The following is a 26,669-nucleotide window of genomic DNA, read 5'->3' as shown; positions in this document are numbered from 1 at the left end:
TAGGGAAAAAAAAAGTGGGAGAAGGGGTAAGGAAGCCTTCACTCCCATTTAATGTTGAGATGATATGCTCACTGCTCTCCCTGCTCCATTGTAGCTAAGACACGTCCAGAGATGGTAGGGTGAAAGAGACAGATAGACAGGCACACAGGCACAGACAAACCCAGACATACTAGGCTCTGGGAATTACATATTAGGGAAGGAAGGGCCTACAGGAGTTTATTGCCATTCCTTCTGGTAGTCAATGTAAAGCTTTCTAGGGAGGCAGAATTTGGGGAGCAACCTCTGTAAAGGTAGTGGAGCCAAAAGGGTGTTCTGGGAATTTTCTTCCTGATCAAAAATTGTATATGAAAGAATACGGGAAATTTTCAACATGTCAGTCAATGAGGGTACAAATCATTAGTTAAACATGTCAACACAGGCATAGACTATTAATTTGCCAACTATTTAAAGACACCTACTAATTAATGGCTAAATTGGAGAGTGAGAGCAGATATAGGAAGTGAGATTTGTTGTAGGGGTCAGTAAAAGGCATTGAAGCCAGGGATGAGGATCTTCCTGGAGTGTGCCCAGATGACCTCATTGGTAGCTGTGTTAAGAGAGACAAAGTGAGGATAGGGACAGGGCTTTATGTGGTAAATCAGTCCCTGTAAAACTCTTCCTTAGGGGTTCAACCCTTAAGAAAAGTGTTAAGGTAATTTCACTTAGCTTTGTGATGACAGCAAATGACTATAATTTATTCTCACCAAGAACGTGTTTATGTGCTACTGATTTCTAATGAGGACAGCAACTATCAAGTGAAAACCCATGACAGTAGGTTCCAAATGGAAGATGCAATTTAGATCAGGGCTGTTTTTGTCCTGACTTAAGTATGCCCTGAGTCTGGTTTATGTTACCTCAATGCTTTCTTACTAGACCAAGAATCTCTTTCATCCTTTTTTTCTCTTTCATCAGTGGTTATGTTTATTAATGTGTTTTATGTTTTTAGGGCACATTTATGTGTTTAGGACACGTGTTAGGTGTTAGGACATATTAATGTGTTAGGACACATTTATTTATAAATATATATAAAAATATATATATATATAAACATATATATAAATAATATGTTAGGACATATTAATGTGTTAGGACACATTTATTTATAAATATATAAATACATATATATTATATATATATTATATAATACATAATATATATAAATTTATATATAATATATATATAAATTTATAAATGTGTCCTAAACACCTGCTCTGTTAAAAACACCATGTCCAGGCACACATAGGCTTGTTGTCTGAGCTCATCTAAATGATCACTCCTGGCCAGCTACCTCAGATAGTTGAGACATTTGCTTTGAGAAATGGTTTGGCAGATATTTGCATAATGTGAATAGTGTGAATGCATTTTCTTAAAGTATGTGAAGACATGAATGTCTAAGAAAATATCGTATGTGTATTTTGATGTACACAACAGGGAAAGTCTAAAATGATAAACAACTATTATTCCTGGTTATTTCCTGACATTAAAGTTCATGAGGGAATTTTTTTTTTTTTTTTGAAGAAATGGTTTTGTTTTGTCAATTTCTGTTCCCTTATGGGAAGTTTTCCTGTTCTGGCCTCTGTTCCCAATTTTTTGTCAATGTTATTAAGACTTTTGGGTTGGTCCTATAAGGAATAGAACTTTAGAGATGTGAATGGATCCAGCTAAATCAGTAGCTAATAAGACCTGTGAAAATGTGCTCAACCAGCTTCTTGGAAAGGGATATTTGACTTTGGGGGTCTTCCTCATAGAGGATGCAAGGAAAAGACTTTGGAGTCTTTGCACTCTTAAGACTTTTGCTGGCAATCCAGCTTTCCTAATTACTCACTGGGGGAGTGACTTCCTTCTGTAAACCTCAGTTTCCTCATATGAAAAATGAAAATAATTATTCCATGCCTACTTCTTGGGACCAAAATGAGGCTCTTAAGTGCTTAGGAAGTGTAAAGCCTTCTGGAAGTCAGGGACTTCCTCAGCCTAGGCTTTTTCTTTGTCTGCAGGGCTATCTGAAGCAGTGCCGGAAAAGAAGGGACATGTTCAGCGACGAGCAACTGAAGGTAATCTTTGGGAACATTGAAGATATCTACAGATTTCAGATGGGCTTTGTGAGAGACCTGGAGAAACAGTATAACAATGATGACCCCCACCTCAGCGAGATAGGACCCTGCTTCCTAGAGCATGTAAGTATCTTATCCATTTGGGGAGGGTTTTGAGAGGTGTTAGGAAACACCTCTCAAAAGCGTTTGAGCTGTCTGGTTCAGCTCCTTTGTCCTGCAGTGGGGGATGGGTTCCTCTCGGGCCCTTATTTTGACCCCTGGTCTCTAGCCAGGAAACAAGGACTTAGAAAAGTGCTGTGATTTGCCCTGTAAATGTTAAGCATGTGTATGACCTGCTGGTTCCATTCCCGAGTGTATATTCCAGAGAAACTCACAGAAGTCCACAAGGGAGCACATACAAGGCTGTTGATTGCATGGCAGTGTCGTACGTGGTGGAGTACCATCAGAAGCAACCTAGGATTCTCCTTCTTTACCATTCCCCTCCCCTCTCCCTTTCCTTCTTGGCAGTTACCAGTAGAATTTTTCTTCATCTTCCCTTTTCTGTTTCTGTTAAGTTTCCATGAGACTCAGTATTTTGGGAGGAACTCAAAATATTCACTGCACAGAGAATCAAGGAATCTGAGAAATAAGAAGGATCATGGTTAGTAAGAAAGTGGTCCCTGCAAGACATTTATGGGAAGGGCACTGGAAAAGGACAAGTGACAAAAATAGGAAAAGAACATGTGGCCTTTGAGGACAGAGCTCTGGGAGACAGGATAGTGAGGATTTGAGTCCTGTATCTGTAGTGTCTGTCTGGGTTACTTTGGGCAAGTCCTTCATGGGCTTTGGTTTGTTTATCTGGAATGTGAGGTTACACTGTATGATCTCTCTGGTTCTTTGACATCATCTGAGTCTCATTCACAGGTGACCTAGTTGTTTTGACAGCACGTTTCTCCTTTTAATAAAGTATTTATTTTTAAAGATTTAATATGTGCACATAATATAAAATTCAAATGATACACAAAAGCATGCAGCTAAAAATAAGCCTTCTTGGAAATATTCCTGCTTTACTTATGAGACTCTGTGTTGGGGTGGGTTCCCTAAGATCACACTTATGTTTAGTGATTTGGACTCAGAATATGGTTATATTGAATATGGTTTAGGACTCAGAATATGGTTATACTCATAGTTATGATTTATTATAGCAAAATAATTCGAAGTAAAATCAGCAAAAGGAAAAGGCACATGGGGCAAAGTGCAGAGGAAACAAGGCACAAGCTTTCAGGAGTCCATCCCCCCAATGGAGTCACACAGGATGCACATAAATCCCCTAGGAATGAGTTGGGAGAACACATATAAAATGTTGTCTGCCAAGAAAACTCATTAGAGACTCAGTCTCCAAGGTTCTTATTGTGGGCTCATCATGTAGACACCTTCTGCCTAGTGTATACTAAAATTACAGACTCCCAGAAGGAAAGCAGGTATTTAGCATAAACCACATTGTTTGTACAGGCAGTCTGGACACAGTGAGCCACTCTTATCAGGGAATAGTGGGGGAACCCTCTTGAGAACCAAGTTTCAAGATGCCAGTCAAGGGGAAATATTTCCAGCAGGTTTTTCTGAGAATAGCAATTTCAGGCCTGATATGATAACTCTTATCTGTATGGTGTGTAAACTCATTCAGCCATTCTAGAAAGCACCTGGGTAGTATTTATAAATGTTAAGGATGTGTATGACCTGCTGGTTCCATTCCTGAATGTATATTCCAGAGAAACTCTCACAGAAGTCCACAAGGGAGCACATACAAGGCTGTTGTTGATTGCAAGGCAGTGTCATATGTGTTGGAATACCACTGGAAGCAACCTAGGTATTTATCACCAGGGAGATATATAAGTGGATGGGGTTCGCTTATTGTGAGGGATTATGTAGCAACAAACAGAAGACTAGATGTACGTACCTTATAGCAACATATATCAGAAACATAGTATTGAATGGGGAAAGTAGAATATAGAATAGTGGTTCTCAATTGGGGGCTGCCCTGTACATTGTAGGATGTTTAACAGCATTCCTGGTCTCTAGCCACTAGATGTCTGTAGCAATGCCTTGCTACACAGTTGTGACAACCAAAAATGTCTCCAGACATTGACAAATGTCCCCTGGGGGCAAAAAAGAATCACTTATGTTTTGAAATGATAACATACTTTTACCTTTAATCTGTTAATGCAGTGAATTTGGATTGAATGATTTTCATATGTGAAATGAACACTGTATTACTGGGATAGACCCCACTTAAACCCCGTGTGTTATCTATTTTAATGTATTATTTTTCCTTTTAAAAATTAATTGTTTACCCTTTTATTAGTTCTAGAATTTCATTTTTATCAGCTTTACTTAGATATAATTTATATACAATAAGATTCATTCATTTTAAGTGATTTTAAGTGTATACTTCGAGGAGTTTTAACAAATGTATACAGTTGTGTAACCACCATGATAATCAAAATATAGGACATTTCTATAACTCCACAAAGTCCTCTTATCTAGACATTGCAAACAATCTGTGCCCCTACTCCTGGCTACTGGCAAACATTGATCTCCTTTTTATTTGAAATTTTGCTTTTTCTAGAATGTCATATATGTGAAATCATACAGTATATAATCATTTGTGTTTAGCTTCTTTCATTTAACATAATGCCTTTGATATCCATCCATGTTGTTGCATATATCTTTCGTTTATCCCTTTTTATTGCTTAGTAGCACTCCATTGCATGGATATACCACCTATTCACAAATTAATGGATATTTGGGTTGTTTCCAGTTTTGAACTCTAATGCATAAAGCTGCTATGAACATTCTAGTACAGTATTTTTTGAGAATATATGTTTTCATTTTTCTTGGATAAGGCCTTCGAGGGTTAGGGTTGCTAGGTGGCATGGTAGATTTTTAACTTATTAGATAATGCCAAACTATTTTCCAAAGTTTCTGTACCATTTTGCATTTTCACTACTAATACGTAAGAGTTGTAGTTACTCCACATGGTCATCAACACCTGATATTATCAGTGTTTTTTTTTTTTTTGGAGACAGAGTCTTGCTTTGTTACCCAGGCTGGAGTGCAGTGATGCAATCTTGGCTTATAGCAACCTCCGCCTCCCAGGTTCAAGCAATTCTCCTGCCTCACTGTCCCAAGTAGCTGGGATTACACCCAGCTAATTTTTGTCTTTTTAGTAGAGATGGGATTTCACCATGTTGGCCAGGCTGGTCTCAAACTCCTTACCTCAAGTGATCTTCCCACCTGTGCTGACTGGGATTACAAGCATGAGCCATCGTGCCTGGCCAGTCACTATTTTTTTTTTTTTTAATTTTAGCCATTCTAACATGTAGGTGTGTAGTGGTATCTCATTGTAATTTTAATTTGCATTTCCAATGGATAGTGATGTTGAGCATTTTTTTCATGTGTTTATTTGCCATCTATATAAAAACTGGTGAAGTGTCTGTTCATGTATTTTTCCCATTTTAAGTGTATTGTTTGTTTTCTTATTGTTTAGCTTTGAGAGTTCTTTTTTATTAAAAATTAATACATAATAATTTTACTTATTTATGGGGTACATGTGTTTTTTTGTTTTTTTTTTTTTTTTGAGATGGAGTCTCACTCTGTGATGCAGGCTGGAGTGCAGTGGTGCTATCTCAGCTCACTGCAACTTCTGCCTCCTGGGTTCCAGCAATTCTCCTGCCTCAACCTCCTGAGTAGCTGGGATTACAGGCGTGTGCCACCACACCCAGCTAATTTTTGCAGTTTTTTAGTAGAGATGGGGTTTCACCATATTAGCTAGGCTGGTCTGGAACTCCTGACCTCGTGATCCACCCGCCTTGGCCTCCCAAAGTGCTAGGACTACATGTGGTGTTTTGATACATGAATACAATGTGTAATGATTAAATCAGGGTAATTGGGATAGCCATCATCTCAAACATTTATCATTTATTTGTGTTGGGGGCATTCCAGATCTTCTAGCTATTTTGAAACAAGCAATTAATTATTGTTAACTACAATTGTTTTTATAATTATAACTATTTTGAAATATACCATTAATTATTAACTGCTGTGATATCAAACACTAGAACTTATTTCTTCTGTAACTGTAGTTTTATACCCATTAACCAACCTCTCTTCATCCTTCTCTCCCCACAACCTTCCTAACTTCTGGTAACTACTACTATACTGTCCACCTCCATGAGATCAACTTTTATAGCCGCTACTCACATATGAGTGAAAACATATGATATTTGTCTTTCTGTGCCTGGCTTATTTCAATTGACATAATGTCTTCCAGTTCCATCCATGTTGCTGCAAATGACAGGATTTTCTTTTTATAGCTCAATGATATTCCATTGTGTATATATAGCACATGTTCTTCATCCATTGATCCATCAGTGGGCACTTAGGTTGATTCCATATCTTGGCTATTTTGAATAGTGCTGTGATAAACAAGGGAGTGCAAATGTCTCTTCTGACATATTGATTTTTCTTCTTTTGGCTATATACAATATATACTCAGCAATAGGATTGCTAGATCATATGGTACTTCTATGTTTAGTTTTCCATACCATTTTCCATAATGGCTGTACTAATTTACATTCCGATCAGCAGTGTATGAGAGTTCTCTGTTCTCTGCATCCTCTTCAGCATTTGTTATTTTTTGTCTTTTTGGTAATAACCATTCTAACTGGGGTGAGATGATATGTCCTTGTGATTTTGATTTGCATTTCCCTGATGATTAATGATGTTGGGCATTTTTCATATACCTATTGGCCATTTGTATGTCTTCTTTTAAGAAATGTCTGTTTAGAGCATTTGCCCACTTTTAAATCAGATTATTTGTGTTTTTTTTGCTATTGAGTTGAGTCACATATATTTTGGCTATTAATGTTTTGTCAGATGGATAGTTTGCAGATATTTTCTCTCATTCTGTATGTTGTCACTTCACTCTGTTGATTGTTTCCTTTGCTGTGCAGAAGCTTTTTAGCTTGATATAATCTCATTTGAGTATTTCTGCTTTTGTTATCTGTGCTTTAGAGGTATTACTCAATAGAGTCTTTGTGCATATCAATGACCTGAGGCATTTTTCCAATGTTTTATTCTAGTAGTTTTATAGTTTCAAGTCTTACGTTTAAGTCGTTCATCCATTTTGATTTTATTTTTTCATATGGTGAGAGATAGGGTCTAGTTTTATTCTTTTGCATATGGACATCCAGTTTGTTCAAGACCATAAATTGAAGAGCCTGTCCTTTCTCCAATATGTGTTCTTGGTGTCTTTACTGAAAATGAATTGGCTGTAAATGCATGGGTATATTTTGGGATTCTCTATTCTGTTCAATTGGTCTGTGTGTTTGTTTTTATTTCAGTACCATGTTTTTTTGGTTACTATAGCTTCATAGTGTATTTTGAAGTTAGGTAGTGTGATGCCTCAAGCTTTGTTCTTTTTGCTCAGGATTGCTTTGGCTATTCTGGGTCTTTTGTGGGTCCACATGAACCTCAGGATTTTTTTCCCATTTCTATGGTGAATGTCATTGGTATTTTGATAGAGATTGCATTTAATTTGTAGATTGCTTTTGGTAGTATATTTTAACAATATTAATTCAACAATATTAATTTAATATAAATTAATTGCATTTAATCTATAGGTTGCTTTAGGCAGTACATTTTAACAATATTAATTCTTCCCATCCATCAATATGGGATATGTTTCCCTTTTTGTGTGTAGTTGTCAATTTTTTTCAGCAGTGCTTTTTAGTTTTTATTTTAGAGATCTTTCACTTCTGTGGTTAAATTTATTCTGATTTTTTTGTAGCTATTTTAAATGGGATTGCTTTTTTGGTTTCTTTTTCAGATTGTTCACTATTGGCAAAAAGAAATGCACCTGCTTTTTGTATGTTGATTTTGTATCCTGCAACTTTATTGAATTTGTTGATCATTTCCAGCATTTTGTGTGTGTATGTAGTCTTTAGGTTTTTCTAAATATAAGATTATATCATCTGCTAACAAGGATAATTTGATTTCTTCCTTTTCGATATGGATACCCTTTATTTCATTCTCTTGCCTAAATTGCTCTGGCTAGGACATGCAGTACTACGCTGAACAACAGTGGTAAAAGTGGGCATTCTTGTCTTGGTCTAGATCTTGGAGTACAGGCTTTTGATTTTTTTTCCTGTTCAGTATGATGATAGCTGTGGGTTTGTGATATATGGCTTTTATTATTTTGATGCATGTTCCTTCTGTACCCAGTTTGTTGTCTTTTTGTCATGGAGGGATCTTGAATTTTATGAAATGCTTTTTCAGCATCTATTGAAGTGATCATATGGGTTTTGTCCTTGATTCTGTTAATGTATCACATTTATTTATTTATTTGCATATGTTGAACCAAACTTTTGTCCCTGGGATGAGACCCACTTGATCATCGTGAGTGATCTTTTTAATGTGTTGTTTAATTCAGTTTGCTAGTATTTTGTTTGGAATTTTTGCATCTGTGTAATATTGGCCTGTGGCTTTCTTTTTTTGACCTGTTTTTGTCTGGTTTGGGTACCAGGGTAATGCTGGCCTCATAGAATGAGTTTGAAGTATTCCTCCTCTTTACTTTTTTGAAATAATTTGCATAGAATTGGTATCAGTTCTCTTTTAAATGTTTGGTGGAATTCAGCAGTGAAACCATAAGGTCCTTGGCTTTTCTTTGATGAGACACTTTTTATTACTGTTTTGATCTTGTTACTTGTTATTGGTTTGTTCAGGTTTTCTATTTATTCATGGTTCAGTCTTGGTACGTCGTATGTATCCAGGAATTTATCCATTTCTTCTAGGTTTTCCAATTTGTTTGCCTGTAGTTGTTCATATTCTCTGTAATGATCCTCTGTATTTTTGTGGTATCAGTTATATTCTCCCTTTTCACCTCTGATTTTATTTATTTGGGTATTCTTTTTTTCTTAGTCTAGCTAAAGATTTGTTGATTTTGTGTATCTTTTCAAAAGAACAACTTTTCATTTCATTGATCTTTTGTATTTTTCAGCCTTAATTTCATTTATTTCTGCTCTGGTGTTTGTTATTTATTTCCTTCTACTAGCTTTGGGTTTGGTTTGTTCTTGCCTTCCTAATTCTTTGCAGTGACTTGCTAGATTATTTATTTGAAGACTTTTTTTTTTTATGAAAGCTTTTATTGCCATACATTTTCCTCTTTGTACTGCTTTTGCTGTATTTCATAGGCTTTACTATCTTGTGTTTTCATTTTCATTTGTTTTGAGAAATTTCTATTTTTTTAAAGAATTTTGTTATTTACCCACTGATTATTCAGGAGCAATGTATTTAATTTTGGTGTATTTGTACAGTTTCTTAAGTGCTCTTGTTACTGATTTCTAGTGTTATTTCATTGTGGTCAGAAAAGACTCTTGATATTAATTTGACTTTTTAAAATTTGTTGAGACTTGTTTATGGCCTAACATATGGCCTATTTTCAAGACTGTTCTATATGCTGATGAGAAAAATGTGTAGTCTCCAGCAGTTGGATGATATGTTCTGTTATTTTCAGTTACGTACATCTGGTCTATAGTACAACTGAAATCCAGTATTTCTTTGTTGATATCTTGTCTGGATAATCTGTTCATTGCTGAAAGTGAGTGTTGAAGTTCCCTATTATTATGGTGTTGTAGTCTATCTCTCTGTTTAAATCTACTAATATTTGTTGTATATATTTGGGTGCTCCAGTGTTGGGTGCATGCAAATTTATAATTGTTAAATCCTCTAGGTGAATTGACCCATTTATTATTATATAATGACATTCTTTGTCTCTTCTTACAGTTTTTGACCTGAAGTCTATTTCGTATGATATATGTGTAGCCACTGCTGCTCTTTTGTGGTTTCTGTTTATACGCAGTATCTTTTTCCGTCCCTTCACTTTTAGTCTATATGTGTCTTATTCACTAGAAATTCACTTAAAGAAGTGAACTTCTTGTAGGCAGCATATAGTTGGATGCTGTTTTTTTTAATCCATTCAGCCACTCTCTTTTAATTGGAGAATTTAGTCCCATTTACATTCAATGTTATTTTTGAAAGGTAAGGACTTACTACTGTCATTTTGTTAGTATTTTCTGATTGTTTTATAACTCCTCTCTTCCATTATGTTACTACTATCTTCCTTTGTTGTTTAGTGATTTTTCTCTGGTGGTATGTATTAATTATTTGCTTTTGTTAGTGTATCTTTTACAGGTTTTTGCTTTGAAGTTACTATGGGGCTTAGAACATCTTATAAACTGATGACAACTTAACTTTGATCAAAAGAAAAATTAAAAACTAAAATCTTTACAATTTAAGTCCATTACTTCCCCATTTTAACTTTTTGTTGTCTCAATTTACATCTTTTTATATTGCCTATCCCTTAATAAATTGCCTTTTTTTTTTTTTTTTTTTTTTTTTTTTGAGATGGAGTCTTGCTCTGTCTCCCAGGCTGGAGTGCAGTGGCACAATCTCGGCTCACTGCAACCTCTGCCTCCCGAGTTCAAGCGATTCTCCTACCTCAGCCTCCTGAGTAGCTGGGATTATAGGCACATGCCACCACACCCAGCTAATTTTTGTATTTTTTAGTACAGATGGAGTTTCACCATGTTGGCCAGGCTGACCTTAATAAGTTGTCATTATTTTTGATAGATTTTTTTCAGTCTTCATACTAAAGCTATGAACGGTTTACACACCACAATTCAGTATTTGTCTGCATAGTTTATTCTGAATTTGTCTATACACATTTACCAGTTTATTTTATAACTTCAGATGTTTTCTTGATACATATTAGTGTTCTTTTAAGATTGAACAACTGACTTCAGCAGTTCATGTAAGACAAATCTTCTGTTGATGAATTCCCTCAGCTTCTGTCTGGGAAAGTCTGTATCTCTCCTTCATGTTTGAAGGATGGCTCTGCTGGGCACAGTATGGGAGGGTTTTTTTTTTTTTTCATTCAATACTTTGAGTATGTTGCTCCCGTCCCTCCTGCCCTGCAGGACTTACACTGAAAACTCTGTTACCAGAGGAATTGAAACTCCTTTATATGTTATTTGCTTCTTTTCTCTTGCTGCTTTTAAGATTCCCCTCTTTGTCTGTTACCTTTGAGAGTTTGATTATTATATGTCTTAGGGTAATCTTATTTAGATTGAACATGTTTGGTGGTCTTTAGCCCTGTACCTGGATATTTATATATTTCTCTAGGTTTGGAAAAGTCTCTGTTATTATTACTTTGAATAAGCTTTCTACCTTTTGTTCTTTCTCAACATCCTCTTTAAAGCCAGTGACCCTTTGGCTTGCTCTTTTGAGGCTATCCCCTAGATCTTGTTGGCGTTCTTCATTTTTCTCATTATTTTTTCTCTTCCTATTGTGTATTTTCAAATAGTCTTAGAGCTCACCGGTTCTTTCTTCTGCTTGATCAATTCTGTTGTTGAGACCATCCCATGTATTTTTCAGTTTGACTATTGTATTTCTTAGCTCTAGGATTTCTGTTTAATTTTTTAAAATTTCAATTTCATTGTTAAATTTCTGTAATACATTTCTGAATTGCTTTTCTGTGTTATATTGGCATTTTCTGAGTTTCCTGAAAATTGCTATTCTGCATTCTTGATCTGAGAGCTCACACAACATCATCTCATTAGGGTCAGTCACTGGCTCCTTATTTTGTCTATTTGGGAATGTCATGGTTTCCTTTTTGCTCTTTCTATGGATATATGTCTGTGCATTTGCATTGAAGGATTAGTTCTTTATTCCAGTCTTCACTGTCTGGCTTGGTTTGGTCTTTCAGAAGTATGTCTGTCTAGAGGTTTTGTGCAGAGTGACTACTTCCCTTAGCCTGAGATCACTGCCTCCTTTTCAACACTAGATGGCACCCTGAACCCAGATTTGACATAGTCTTTCTCAAGTTCAAAGTGCTACTCATCCTGGATGGGAAGGAATCCCAAAGATACCCCAGCTCTGTGGGAATGCTGGATGGAGGTTTGTTCCCAGAGGACTGATGAAGTGTGCTTCCTGCAACGTGATGCTGTTAAACAGCCTTTCTGATTTGGTGTCTTTTTTGAGGTCAGATGAAGGGAAGCTGGAGTTTCATGCACTGGGTGTTGCTAACCCCACCCCCACCCTCTAACTCTAGCTGCCTTTGGGATTTTTTACTCTGCAGGCATTCAAGAGGCTTCTTATAGGTTGAGGCAGGAATAATTTTTCTGAAAAGGAATCTAAGATGATGGAGAAGCTAGCTGTCCACTTTTATTTTTTCCAGTATAGGAACCTTGATTTTGAGGGTACCTTTCTACACAGTGCCTGGCAGCTTGGGGAAGGAGCTATTTTACCTTTTGCTTGCAGTTTTTCAGTTTGCTGTGGCCTCTGGGATTGTCACAACTTCAGTGATTGAGTTCTGGAATATTCCTTTTTATAATCTTGGCAGTGGCTAGTTCTTTTTGGTTTTCTGTGGAGGAGAGTAAAGCTACATATACTGTGCTATTTTGGTGACATTCTCAGTTATGAGAATTATATATTTTGTTAACAAGTCCTTTGTCAGATAAGTTATTTGCAGACATTATATCCCAGTCTGTGGCTTAGCCTTTCATTTTCTTAACTGTGTCTTTTCTAAGTTGTGCATATTTATAGAGTATGTGAGAGATTTTTAACATATGTATAATGCATAGTGATCAAGTCGAGTTTTAGGGTACAATGCATTTTTTTAAGTATAGTCATCCTACTCTGCTATTGAACATTGAATGTATTCCTTCTATCTTATGTTTGTGCCCTTTAACCCACTTGTCTTCATGTTCTCCCTTCTCACCCGCTCACACTTCCCTGTCTCTGTTATTTTTCCACCCTCTACCTCCATGTGTTCAAATCTTTTAGCACCCCCAAATAAATGAGAACATGTGATATTTGTCTTTTTGTGCCTGGCTTACTTCACTTAAGACAATGACCTCTAGTTTCATCTATGTTGATGCAAATGACATAATTTCATTCTTTTTATGGCTGAATACCATTCCATTGTGTAGAAGTACCATATTTTCTTTATCCATTCATTTGTTGATGGACACTTAGATTGATTCCTTATCTTTGCTATTATGAATGGTGCTGCGGTAAACATGCAAGTGCAAGTATTCCTTCGATATAATGATTTATTTTCTTTAAGTCAATACACAGTAATGGGATTGCTGGATTGAATGGTAATTCGATTTTTAGTTTTAAGGGTATCTTTTGAAAAGCATAAACTTAATTTTATTGAAATCCGGTTTATTGCTTTATTTTATTTTATGGGTCACGTTTTTGTTTCCTACTTTCTTTGCCTATCTCAAAATCATAACGATTTTCTACTTTTTTAAAAATAGAAGTTATATAGTTTTATTTTTTACATTTAGGCCTATGATCCCTTTTGTGGTAATTTTTATATATGGCACAAAATACAGATCAAGGTTAATTGGTTTCTGTATGGATATTTGTTAAAAAATACTGATTCCCCTATTGAATTGCCTGGGCACCTTTGTCAAAAATTAATTAAGCATATATGTGCAGATCTATTTTTAGGTACACTCTTCTGTTCTAGTGATCTATATGACTGTTTTTGTAATAGTAACCCACTTTCGTGATTAATATAGGTTCATAGCAAGTCTTTAAATCAGATAGCATAACTCCTCCAACTTAGTTCTTTTTCAAAACAGTTTTAGCTATTTTAGGTTATTTGTATTTCTATATAAATTTAAGAATAATCTTGCCAAATTTTACCAAAAACAAGCAAACAAAAACCCTATCAGTGTTTTGGTTGGGATTGCATTAAATCTGTGGATTAGTTTTGGGAACATTGATATGATGAATCTTCAGATCCATGAACATTTAACTGTTTATTTTGATTTTTTTGTGATTTCTCCCAGGATTGTTTTCTAGTTTTCATTGTATGATTTTGACCTTTTAAAATTTGATTGTTTTAAAAAATATTTAAGGTATAAATTTAAGATGTACAATGTAATGTTTTGATATAAATGATGAAGTGATGACTACAGTCAAACAGATTAACATATCATCTCACATAGTTATATTTTGTGGTAATAGTATCTAAAATCTACTCTCTTAGCAAATTTCCAGTGTGTAATACAATATTGTTGACTCTAGTCCCCATGCTGTAGGTTAGATCTCTAGACTTTTCCTACATAACTACAACTTTGTGCCCTTTGACTTATATCTTCCCATTTTCTCCCACCGCCTCACCTCTGGTCACCACCATCCTAATCTGTTTCTATGTATTCATTTTTTTTCCTTTTGATTCCACATATAAGTGAAATCATGCAGTAGTTTTCTTTCTGTGACTGGATTATTTCATGTAGCTTAATGTCCTCTAGGTTCCTCCATGTTGTGACAAATGACATGATCTCCTTCCCTCCTTCCTTTTAAAGTCCGAATAATAATTCTATTCTGTGTCTCTGTATGTATACGTAATATATATATAAATAAATTAAAATAGAGGTAATTTATTAAAATATAGGCAACATATTACGTATACATATACACCCGATAGTTTCTTTACCCATTTATCCATTAATGGACACTTTGTTTGCTTCCACATCTTGGCTATTGTTAATAATACTGCAATGAACATGGGAGTGCAGATATCTTTACAAGGTGGTGGTGAGTGCATTTCCTTTGGGCATATACTCAAAAGAGGGATTACTGGATAATTTGATAATTCTATTTTTAATTTCTTTGGGAACATCTTAAAGGTATTATTTTCCACAGTGGCTACTGTACCAATATATATTCCTACTAACAGTGTACAAGGGTCTCCTTTTCTCTAAACCCTTGTCAACATGTGTTATGTCTTATCTTTTTGATAATATCCATCCTAATAAATGCTAGGTTATTTCTCATTGTGGTTTTGATATGCATTTTCCTGATGATTAATGTTGTTGAGCGTCATCATATACCTATTGGCTATTTTTATGTCTTTTTTCTTTGCTCATTTCTTAATTAGTTTATTTGTTTATTTGTTTTTTTGCTGTGAAGTGATGTGAGTTCCTTATATATTTTGAATATTAACTACTTATCAGACATACAGTTTGCAAATATTTTCACTCAGTCTATAGGCTACCTTTGCATGTTGTTGATTTTTTTTTCTGCATAGAAGCTTTTTAATTTGATGCAGTCCTACTTGTTTCTTTTTGCTTTTGTTGCCTGTGCTTTTGGTGTCATATAAAAAAGCACAGCAGTAGTGCTTTTAGTAGTTTTATTATTTCAGCTCTTATGTTTCAGTCTCGTATGCATTTTGAGTTGATTTTTTGTGTATGGTGTAAAAGATGGGCCCAATTTTATTCTTTTGCATATAGATATCCAGTTTTTCCAACAACATTTATTGAAGAGACTATACTTTCCCCATTGTGTCCTGTTGGTGCTCTTGTCAAAAATTAGTTCACTGTATTTGCTTGGGTTTATTTCTGGACTCTCTATTCTATTACATTTTGGTTTATTTCTGGACTCTCTATTCTATTACATTGGTATATCTGTTTTTATGCTAGTACCATACTGTTTTGATTTCCATAGTTTTCTAATATTGTTTGAAATCAAAGAGTGTGATGCCTCCAAATTTATTTTTATTTCTCAGAGTTACTTTGGCTATTATGGGTCTATTTTGGTTCCATAGAAAATTTATATATGTTTTTGTCTATTTCCATGAAAAATGCCATTGGAACTTAGATAGCAGTTGTGTTGAATCTCTATGTCGCTTTGAGTGGTAGGGACATTTTAACAATATTGGTTCTTCCAATCCTTGCACATGGGAAATCTTCCTATTTCTTTGTGTCTTCTTCAGTTTCTTTCATCAGGGTGTTTTTTGGTTTTCTGTACACAGATCTTTCACCTTCTTGAATAAATGTATTCCTTAAATATTTCATTTTTGATGGTATCATAAATATGATTTTTTAAAATTTCTTTTTTTGATACATCATTATAGGTATAAAGAGAGCAACTGACTTTTGTACACTGTTTTTTTTTTTTTGTATCCTGCATCTTTACTGAATTCATTTATTAGTTCTAACAGGTTTTTTTTTTTTTTTAATTTTTGGGGGGAGTCTTTTGGTCTTTCTATATATATAATCATCTTATCTCCAAATAGGGCTAGTTTACTTCTGATCCAATTTGGATGCCTTTTATTTATTTTTCTTATCTGATTGCCATGGTGAGTATTTCTAGTACTATTTTGAATAAAATTGGCAAGGGTGGGCATCCTTTCCTTATACCAGATCTTAGAGGAAGAGCTTTCCATTTTTCACCATTGATTATGATGTTACCTGTGGGCCTCTCATAAATGGCCTTTCTTATGTTGAGGAAATTTTTAATATTAATACCTAATTTGTGAAGATATTTTATCCTGAAAGGATGTTGAACTTTGTGAAAGCTTTTTCCACATCTATCGAAATAACCGTGTGGTTTTTAAATTATTCCTTTTGCTAATGTAATGTATCACAATAATTGATTTGGATTTGTTAAGCCGTGCTTGCATCCTAGGGATAAATCCCACTTGGTCATGATGTATGATCTTTTTGATATGTTACTGAATTTGGTTAGCTACTGTTTTATTGAGAATCTTTGTACCTATGATCATTAGTGATACTGGCTTATAGTTTTCTTCTTTGTTTTTTTTTTTTTTTTTTTTTTTTTTTTTTGACAGAGTCTCGCTCTGTCACCCAGGCTGGAGTGCAGTGGCGCGATCTTGGCTCACTGCAAGCTCCACCTCCTGGGTTCACGCCATTCTCCTGCCTCAGCCTCCCAAGTAGCTGGGACTACAGGCACCCGCCACCATGCCTGGCTAATTTTTTTTGTATTTTTAGTAGAGATGGGGTTTCACCGTGTTAGCCAGGATGGTCTCGATCTCCTGACCTTGTGATCCACCCACCTCGGCCTCCCAAAGTGCTGGGATTATAGGCATGAGCCACCACGCCTGGCCCTTTTCTTGTATTTCTGTCTGACTTTAGAATCATTTGGGAGTATTCCCTTTAGCTTATTTATTTATTTATTTATTTTTTGAAGAGTTTAAGAGGGATTGCTACTAATTCTTATCTGAGTATTTGGTAGAATTTGGCTGTGAAGCCATCTGGTCCCGGGATTTTTTGTTGTTAGGAGATTTTAAATGACTACTTCAATCTCTTTATTTGTTAATGTTCAGGCTCTCTATTTCTTCTTGATTCAATCTTGGTAGGTTTTATATTTCTAGGAATATATTCATTTCCTCTGGTATTTCCAAGTTGTTGTCATATAATTGTTCATAATAGTCCCTTGTAATCCTTTTCATCTCTGAGACATCTTTTGTAATATCTTCATGTTCATTTCTAATTTTATTTACCTATACTCTCTTTTTCTCTAAAAACCAGGTCTTAGCTTTGTTGATTTTATTCCCTAAGTTTTTCTGTTCTCTGATTTATATCTGCTTTGATCTTTTATTTTTTCCCTTCTGCTTTCTTTGAGTCTACTTTGTTCTTCTTTTTCTAGTTCCTTGAGGTGGAATATCAGATTGTTTATTCTGATTTTTTTAATGCTATCAACGTCCCTCTTAGAACTTTTTTTGCTGTATCCCAAAGGTTTTGGTATGTTGTGCTTTCGATTTCATTTGTCTCAAGATATTTTTAAATTTCCCTTTTGATTTTTTCTTCGGCCCATTTGTTATTCAGGGATATGTTGTTTAATTTCTACTGATTTAAGAATGTTCTAGTTTTCTTCCTGTTACCGACTTGTAGTTTTATATCATCATGGCCAGAAAAGATACTTGATATGATGTCGATCTTCTTAAATTTGCTAAGACTTATTTTGTGGTATAACATGTCATCTATTCTGGGCAATATTCCATGTATGCCTTAGAAGAATTTGTGTGATAGCCTGTCTGCGTGGGTCAGCTTTGGTAACACGTGGTAGTGAGACTAGAATCCCTAGTTTGGGACCCTAGGGCTGTTTGCAGGTGCATGCATGGTAGCTGTGCTGGGTCACTGGGCCAGAGCATCCAAGGAGGCAGTACTTGCTTAAGTACCTAGAGAATGTAAAGGCTCCTGTGCTGAGTCCCTTGGCCAAGGCACCTGTGGTAGGAGTAGCTCAGGCAGCCCTGGGCATGGGGGAGGGAAAGCTCTGGTGGATCAGGGATCTGGAGAATGTGAAAGCTGTTGGCCTGCATCACCCCTTCCCACTGGGCTATAGTAACCACAGCAGCAGTTGGGCAGCTCTGGGTGGCTCCAGGAAGTACAGAAGAAGAAGGGACATGGCTCAGGCACATTTTTTGTTGTTGTTGTTGTTGTTGTTTGTTTGTTTTTTCTCCTAAAACTGAGAAGGAAGAAAAAACAACCCATGGACCCTTAGCAGTATAAGCTGTAGGGCGTCTGCTGGTACTGTACTAGCAGTTGGTTTTCTCAGCAGCAAAAACTGAAAAAGCTTCTGGGGTCTGTGACTGTGAACACTGAAGAATCTTGAGAGGTAAAATCTACGGGAGGTACCCAGTGGCTATGAGGGCTGTTGAGGTCCTTGACAGAGAGGCCTACTGGGGCCCTGTGCCAAGCAGGCCATGGCAGATCACTGCGACTCCTGCTACTTTGCTGATACTGATATAACCAATCCCTATTCTTTGCTCTCTGCTGTCTCCAGACATCTAGGCTGTATCTGTCTTCTCAGAGATCTGGGTGGGATGAAGCTGAAGCTGGTCATTAGGGCAGTGTCCCATAAAGCTGGGGAAGCTGGTTGTACACTCCTGTCTCCTCCCTGTATGTAGGACATAAGATCCAAGGAGTTTCCGTTCCATAATGAGCAGTACCAGCTATGGGGATAGGGTGATGCAGGCAAAATGAAACTGTTTTTCCTACTCGTTTTGTGTATTTGTTTTCTGACTTTTTCTTTCACTATATTGCTGTGGCTTCTTAAGTGGACCGCTAAGCTCTTCCAGAATTATTTTTTGTTCATGGATAGCTACCAAATTGTTGTTGTTTGCTGAAGAAAGGAAGGCTGATATTTCCTACTCTGCCATCTTACTGACATCCTCTCCTAAAAGTTGATTTCTAAGTATTTAAAATTTTTTCAGCTGCTATTGTAAATGGTATTGTAAAATGTCAATTTCCTATAGTCTATTACTATTAAACAGGAATACGGTTGATTTTTGTACATTGACTTTGTGTCCTGACACATTACTAAATTCACTAATTGGTACAAGTATTTTTTTGTAGATTTCTTAGGATTTTATGCATATACAATTATGTCATCTCTGAAAAAAAGAGTTTTATTTCTTCTTTTTTCAGTCTATATTCTATTTCCTTTTTTATCTTATTTCACTGGCCAGGATATACAGTACAGTGTTAACTAGAAATGGTAAGAACAGGCACCTTTGTCTTGTTTTGATCTTAGGGGCAAGCATTCAATATTTTACCAAGTAATTAGCTTAACGTTTTTCATGGGTACCCTTTATTACATTGTAGTAGTTTCTTTCTATTTCTAGTTTGCTGATGTCTTTGTCATAAATTTATTTTCTCAAATGCTTATTCAGCATTATTGAAATGATCATGTAATTTTTCTCCTTTAATCTGTCAATGTGGTGAATTGGATTGGGATAAGTCTGTCCTGGTCATGGTATATTATTCTTTTTATGTGCTATTTTGCTTGTTTCTCAACCCTTATATAACAACTCCATCTTGATTTTTTTGTTGATCAATTTCTATTGCCTATTGTTTCTCTTGGGTTTTATAAATATTTTCTATTCTGATGTATCAGGTTATCTTTTATTAAGTACTTGTCAATATATAATAAAAATCATAGAGTTTTTTAAAAACTTTATTTGGAATTAATTTCAAACTTATGGAAAGGTTGAAAAATAAGAACCATACAAAAAATACCCAGATTCCCCTGTTGTTAACATTTTACCATTTTGTCTTATCATTTGAGTGTGCTCTCCCTCTCTCTCCTGACTCTCTCCTCTTCCCCTCTCTTTATATACATATTTGTATGTCCGTACATACATACACACACACTCATACATTTTTTGCTCAGCCATTAGTGTTTAACTTGCATACATCTTAGATTCCTTACCTCTAAACACTTCATCACATTGTGTTTCCTTAGGGACATTTTATGGAGATAATATCAGGCTCTGGATTATGTGATTCCTTCAAACAGATATTTATTTATATTTTTAGCTTTTCCAGCTACTCTCAGTGGCAGGGTTTGTCTGCAACAACTTAGTCTGTCATTGCCAGAAGTAGAGTCATTGATCTCTTGCTTTTTGTGATCCAGTCCCAGAGTTTTATTGCCATGCTGTGTTTCACTCTTATTAGGGCCAGTGTTCCCTCATTACCCTTCTTTTACAGAATGTCCCTACTATTCCTATTTACTCATTTTTCTATAAGAACTTTACAGTCAGTTTGTCTTGTTACTGAATAATTTGTTTTGATATTTATTAGTAAATTATAAATCAATTTAAGAATAATTGACTTCATTATCATTTTAATATTTCTGCCTAAGAATATGATCTGTCTTTCATTACTTCAAGACTTCTTTTGGGGTCCTCGGTAGCCTTTTCCTTTCCTTTTTTTCTTTTCCCACAGCAAGATGGATTCTGGATATACTCTGAGTATTGTAACAACCACCTGGATGCTTGCATGGAGCTCTCCAAACTGATGAAGGACAGCCGCTACCAGCACTTCTTTGAGGCCTGTCGCCTCTTGCAGCAGATGATTGACATTGCTATCGATGGTTTCCTTTTGACTCCAGTGCAGAAGATCTGCAAGTATCCCTTACAGTTGGCTGAGCTCCTAAAGTATACTGCCCAAGACCACAGGTAAGGGATTGAGGGAGGCAGGAGTGAATGAGGGAACTTCCTCTATCTGTTGGTTCTCACTGAGAATACATGTCCTTTTGCCCTTTCTGAGCTTCTGTTAACTTATCTACAAAACAGGATGATACATTCTTGATTGCCTCATAGCCAACAGGGTACAGAAGGCAGAGCTATCACTGGCTTTGTTACTCACACAAAAGGAGGGTCCAGTGCCACTATATTTGAGTTAAAATCTGAAATCTGCCTAGGGCTCCAGAACCACTAAAGCATATAAGATATGATTTGTTAGAGAAGCAACATCAATTCAAAAATGAACTCAAAGATGTAAACCAAACCAACTGGCCCACACCCATGCCTAATGCATCTGGGTCTGAAAGTTAGCCCCAAGGAGACCAAGCAATGGAGCTAAATCATACTTGTGGACTGATAATATTCACTAGGTAAATTATATATGGCATAATTCATCTTAAAAGTTCCAGAGAAAAGTTTTTAAGCATAGCTCAAAGCTATGTTAGTTTCTTAGGCCAAAACAACCTCAGAGCTTTTTGGGGGTTTGGTGGGCACCAAAAAGATAGGACATTCGCCTGGGATTTGCCATTTCTGTGCACTCACCATGTGACGGGAACTCCTGCTTCAAAGTCCTCTTGCCATCGAGGTCCCTGATTCCCTCTCCTCTCACCCCTTGTGCTCCAGAGTGACAGTAGAGTAGCTCAGGCAGTGTCAGGCTACATCAATTTCTGCCCTTTCTCAGAGTGACCTGTTGGACCCAGCACAACTCCCACGACATGGACAACCCCTTTTGGCAGGTCTCAGGAATCTGTATTAAGATGATGGCTCCTGCCATGCATGTCAAGAGTAGCTTGGATTTGAAGGCAATTAAAGGCTGATGCCAGCTTGGAAGCTTAGTAAGATAGGTGTTCAGATAGGTAGGGCTGAAATACAGGCAGTCAGAATGGCCCCTGAGGGAGAAGATTAGATGAAGAATGATAAATAGAGAAGAATACTGACTTTGCTTACAGATGATTGACATAATTCCCTTCCCTACCTTCCTTAAGTTGATGAGAATGAAGACTGCATGTAAAAGGGAGGCTAGCTGACATGTCTGGAAGTAGAAAATCTTGGTTCTGTTGCTCTCCCCAATAAGAGGCTGGGCCCAGACCTCATCTGAGGGCTTTGACCAGGGTTAGGCTGGACCACAGCTATTCCTTTCTTCTCCCACCGACGGCTAAAACTAGCAGGACAGGTTAGAGATGGGCATATTCCCCCTCTAGCCATTTTGAGAAAGGCAGCCAGCTAAAAATGGCAAAAATAGGCAGTATGGGACACTGACAGTGAGGAATCCATGGCTGGGTAGTCTTGGTGTAGAGGAAATGAACATTCTCACGCCAGGACTGCCCAGTAGAACTTTCTGCAACAATGCAAATAGTCTATATTTGTGTTATTCAATATAGTAGTTACCAACCACATATGACTATTTGAGTACTAAGAAACATAGCTAGTGCAACTGAGAAACTAAATTTTAAATTTTACTTAATTTGATTAAATATGGCTAATAGCTACCATGTTGGACAGTACAGCTCTGTGCTTTACTTCCAAGAAAGTGGCTTAGAGCACTGATCTCCTCAAATCAGAGAAAGGAAAGGTACAGGGGCAGAAAATGGGTCCAAAGAGCAGGAGCACTTACTTATGTTAGCAGCTTCTGTGCTGCAATCTTCCCTTCTGTCACCACTCTACTTCCTTCTAAGTGTCAGGCTCAGACATCTTGCCAAGGAGAAACTTCGGTGATGTCACAGAGCCCAAAAGATCCCCATACATTGGAGCAACTAACTGTAAAAGAATGAAATGTAACAGAAACAAATGTAGAGTGTTTCCATTGGGTCTAAGATAAGAAATAAATAGCTCACGGACAGACTGAGAGAGATACACCTTCTAGAGTGTGTTTTGAAGAGACTCAGGAAGTGTTAGTTGGCCATAATCTCAATATGGGTCAGCAATGGGATCCAGAAGAAAAACTGATAATAACTAACATTTATTGAGGCTCAGAATAAAGACTTTTCTAACATATTTGTCTTGAGACAGAATAGACTGGTTAGGAAGTATAGTGAAAAGCCTTTCACTGGAGGTGATAATGTAACATTGTTTGAAAGCCATGGCTCTGACAGGTGTGCAGATCACAGATTGGAGTGAGGGATGTGAGCTAGGAGGAGGTACTACATAGGATCTGCCCTGGCAATTAGAAGTCCCTTTCCTCTGCCTTTCTTTGGTCTATCAACCCACTATTCAGTGTTGTGGGTGTGCAGTTGTGCAGTTGTGCAAAGATGTGTGGTTGTTGCACATCTATTTTTTTCTCCTTCCTTTTTTAAAAAATGGTACTGAGAGATTGAGCAGACTAATGACCACAAGGCATTTTCAGTTTCTCTAAGGAAAGGTGTTAACACTGAACTGTAATGCATCCTCTTGTCTTCTCAAGTTTATTTTTGCCCCCACTGAATGGCTGAGATCTCACTATCAATCTGCCTTTCCCAAGAGCCATTTGATTGGAAATCAGAAAAGAACAGCAGAAAAAAACTGGACAGGGTATGTAACTCTCAACACGTCTGCTATCCAGAGTCCCAGGATGTGAGGCCAAGGGTTACACTTCTGAGACTAGGGGTTTTAAGAGGCATCCCATGTGATGTCTCTACTACAGAAATGTTTGATTTGTAATAATAATACTGCTAACATTTGTTATATGCCAAGAGTAAAATAGTTTACATGGATGATTGTATTTAATTTATGAAACCTTCAATAAACTATACTTTTCCCCATTTTACAGATGAGGAAATTGAGTCAATGAGAGAGGGAGTGAGGCTTGCCAAAGGCCACACTGCTAGTCAGTGAGAAGAACTGGCATTTGATCCCACAAAGTCTGGCTTCAGACTTTGTGTTCTTACCCACTGTGCTACATTCTGTTTCTATATTGTGCAAAAGCAAACGTGAGGATGATATTTCACGGTGATTTTGGGCAGAAGCTCCATAGAAATAGATGATGGAAGAGATGGTAATGTGGTCTATACTGTGTCATGTGTGAGGCTCCCTTCTTGATCCTTGGCTGGCTGTATCAGATAGAACACAAAAAAAGTGATGTAAAAAAATAGTGGTCCATTTGTCTCTCATGTAAAAGAAGTATGTATTCTGAAGTTTATGACTGGTATGGTGGCCTCATGGTCATCAGAAACATGAGTGCCCTACAGCTATCTACTATCCTATACCTAGGGTATTGACCTTGTCCTTATGGTCCAAGATGGCTACCAGAGGTTCGGCCATCACATCAACATTCCAAGCATCAGGATTGAGTAAAGGCTAAAGAAGGGTATGCTCTCTTCCTTAAAGGTGATTTCTCAGAAGGCCTACCTGATAGAGCAGGAGCACCGTCATCTTGGACAAACACTGCCACTTTAAGTTCCAGCTCCCTTTCTAGGCTCATGCATTTCAAGGAAATCACTTCTTTTCTAACTGCAAGCAGCCAGAAAGAGCAGACAGTAAGAGAGCTCAGGCACAGAAGGAGGTGGGGGAAAAGTCTCTTGAGTAACTGCCAAACTTCACCCTCATACAATGGGCCCCAGTAAAACAGTGGGCGTTAATAAGCACATTCCGTTTCCTTCAGGTGCACTAAGATTGAGAAGATAAAAGCAGACTCAGGGGATATGCCTGCAGCTGCAAAAAGATGTATGGGAACAGACACACAACTCTCTCTCCCAGATAAGCACAACAAAGAGGCGCAAAAGCAGTCTATGCCTCTGATAAAGTCTCCCACCCTGAATCCTTAAAAACTCTTAGTCTGTAAGAAAGTGTGGCTCTGACCTAACTTGGCCAGCTGCTCCTCTCGGGTTTATTTAAAATCAACCTGTTCCTGTTGACTGAAAAGCCATCCTTCATGTTTCTCTCCTCTTTCTTTAATTCTTACACTACCCAACACTTCTATTTACATATCAGTGTACAAAACTTACTTGCATAGTCATTTTTGCTGAAACAAAAGATAGAATATGTAGTCTTTAGGTGGTGTGGGTTCCCATCCGAAAATCAGGACTCTGTTACTAAGGAGGTAGAGGAGAGTGGATGTTAAGATTGGCACCTAGCACATTGGTTCTTTGGCACATTGGTTCGTTCAACTTGCACTCTTTTGTTTTCACAGTGACTACAGGTATGTGGCAGCTGCTTTGGCTGTCATGAGAAATGTAACTCAGCAGATCAACGAACGCAAGCGACGTTTAGAGAATATTGACAAGATTGCTCAGTGGCAGGCTTCTGTCCTAGACTGGGAGGTAGGAAACTTACCAACCAGGGTATTGGGGAATCTGAATAGCTTGGCAAAAGCTTCCCATCTTAGCGAAGGATAGGTGAAGAGAAATTACATTTGAAGAGCAACAGTAAGGATTTAGATTAGACTCAAGGTAAAATTTCCTGCTAATGAGAAGTGTTGGATACTTGAATAACTTTCTAAGATTGGAGAAATTTTTGTGATGATACCTCATTAAGAAATGAAAGGTTCATTTCTTTAGGTATTTCCAGGGAACAATTGGATTGACTCAGTAGCCTTTCAAAGCTCTTTCTGGATTTATGACCAACAGATTCACACTTAGATAAGAAGTAGTATATACTAATTTACTTCCAGATACAGAATACGAGGTTGGTTCTCCTGTTCCCAACCATGCAGGACAGCCAACACACTTTTTTTTATCGGTGATATCACCTCACCCTGGCACATCTATTATGTCTCTCTATTAGACCTGTACACTATAGGCCACAACCATCATCCCTGCCAAATCCACAGTTTTCACATGTGTTTTTAAAATAATCCCTGATTATTTCATTGTAGACAGCCATGACTTCTCTGAATTCTGAAAGACCATCCCTTCCTAGATGGAGTGCAGTGGCACAAACTTTGCTCACTGCAACCTCCGCAGATGCCCACCAAAAGTACCAGGAGTAATGACATTTCACATATGTCTTGCAGGCCCAGGTTGTGCAATCTGATAGTCTGCTGGCTAAAATAACCAAGATGGGAGAGGCTGGACGTGCTACTAGGGAAGGATTAGCAATCTTAAGCCCTGTGGTCACAATATAGAGGTAGGGTCTGCTCCCTATTCCACTGACCTCAACTCAAGTGTCATTTTCGGTGATTAAGAGGTAGTATCTCTCTTAATACTTAAAGTATTTTAGCCCGTTCCAAGGGAACCAAGCATCATCCTCACAAACAGCTACTTAACCAAGGCCCAGAAAAAAGTCACCTTCCTTTTATTCTGCTACTTCTGTCCTACCTTAATGTAGATTGCTGAAAAAGACCACAATTCTGATCAGCTGACATCCTTTTGGGTTATATTTGAAGGATAATATTCCCATATAAGTAGAACAGCACTTTGATTTGCAGAGAAAGGAATTTGTGTAGATGAAGAGACCCTCATTCTCTTAAGCAGAAGCCAGCACTGGGCCAGACTTACTAGAAAATTGTGGGTCCTTTTTTCCTTGTGTTGGCCTTGCTTTGGCCATTTGCCTGATTAGAGGCAGAGAGCTGGACCAAATGACTTCTAGCAAACCCATCAACTCTAAGACACTCTAAAATTAAGGTGGATTAGCTGGCCTTATTCTCTCTTGTTGGCAGGGTTTTTTGTAAGAGAAGGTGCCCAGCAGCAGTTGTCTTCCTATTCCCTGGAGCATCTCCCCAACTTCCCAATGCCTAGAAGACCTTCTAATTCCCCTGTGTGCTCTGGGACATCAGTTCTTGG

The 26,669-nt window shown here is 37.1% G+C and overlaps 1 protein-coding gene across 17 annotated transcripts in view; it reads left to right on the top strand.

The window, feature by feature from the left end:
* ARHGEF9 (Cdc42 guanine nucleotide exchange factor 9) overlaps window positions 1-26,669 on the top strand; it is a 152,574-nt gene that overhangs the window by 86,916 nt on the left and 38,989 nt on the right. For all 17 annotated transcript variants that reach the window (XM_055267074.2, XM_055267081.1, XM_055267073.2 and 14 more), the window contains 3 exons: window positions 2,034-2,213; window positions 20,675-20,907; window positions 25,079-25,208. In XM_055267074.2, the coding sequence (XP_055123049.1) occupies window positions 2,034-2,213; window positions 20,675-20,907; window positions 25,079-25,208 (543 nt within the window). The remainder of the gene's footprint in view (window positions 1-2,033; window positions 2,214-20,674; window positions 20,908-25,078; window positions 25,209-26,669) is intronic.

Source organism: Symphalangus syndactylus, chromosome X, assembly GCF_028878055.3.
Source record: "Symphalangus syndactylus isolate Jambi chromosome X, NHGRI_mSymSyn1-v2.1_pri, whole genome shotgun sequence".
Taxonomy (NCBI): domain Eukaryota; kingdom Metazoa; phylum Chordata; class Mammalia; order Primates; family Hylobatidae; genus Symphalangus; species Symphalangus syndactylus.
Note: the sequence above shows the minus strand (reverse complement) of the source record. Positions and strands in the feature narration are given on the sequence as shown.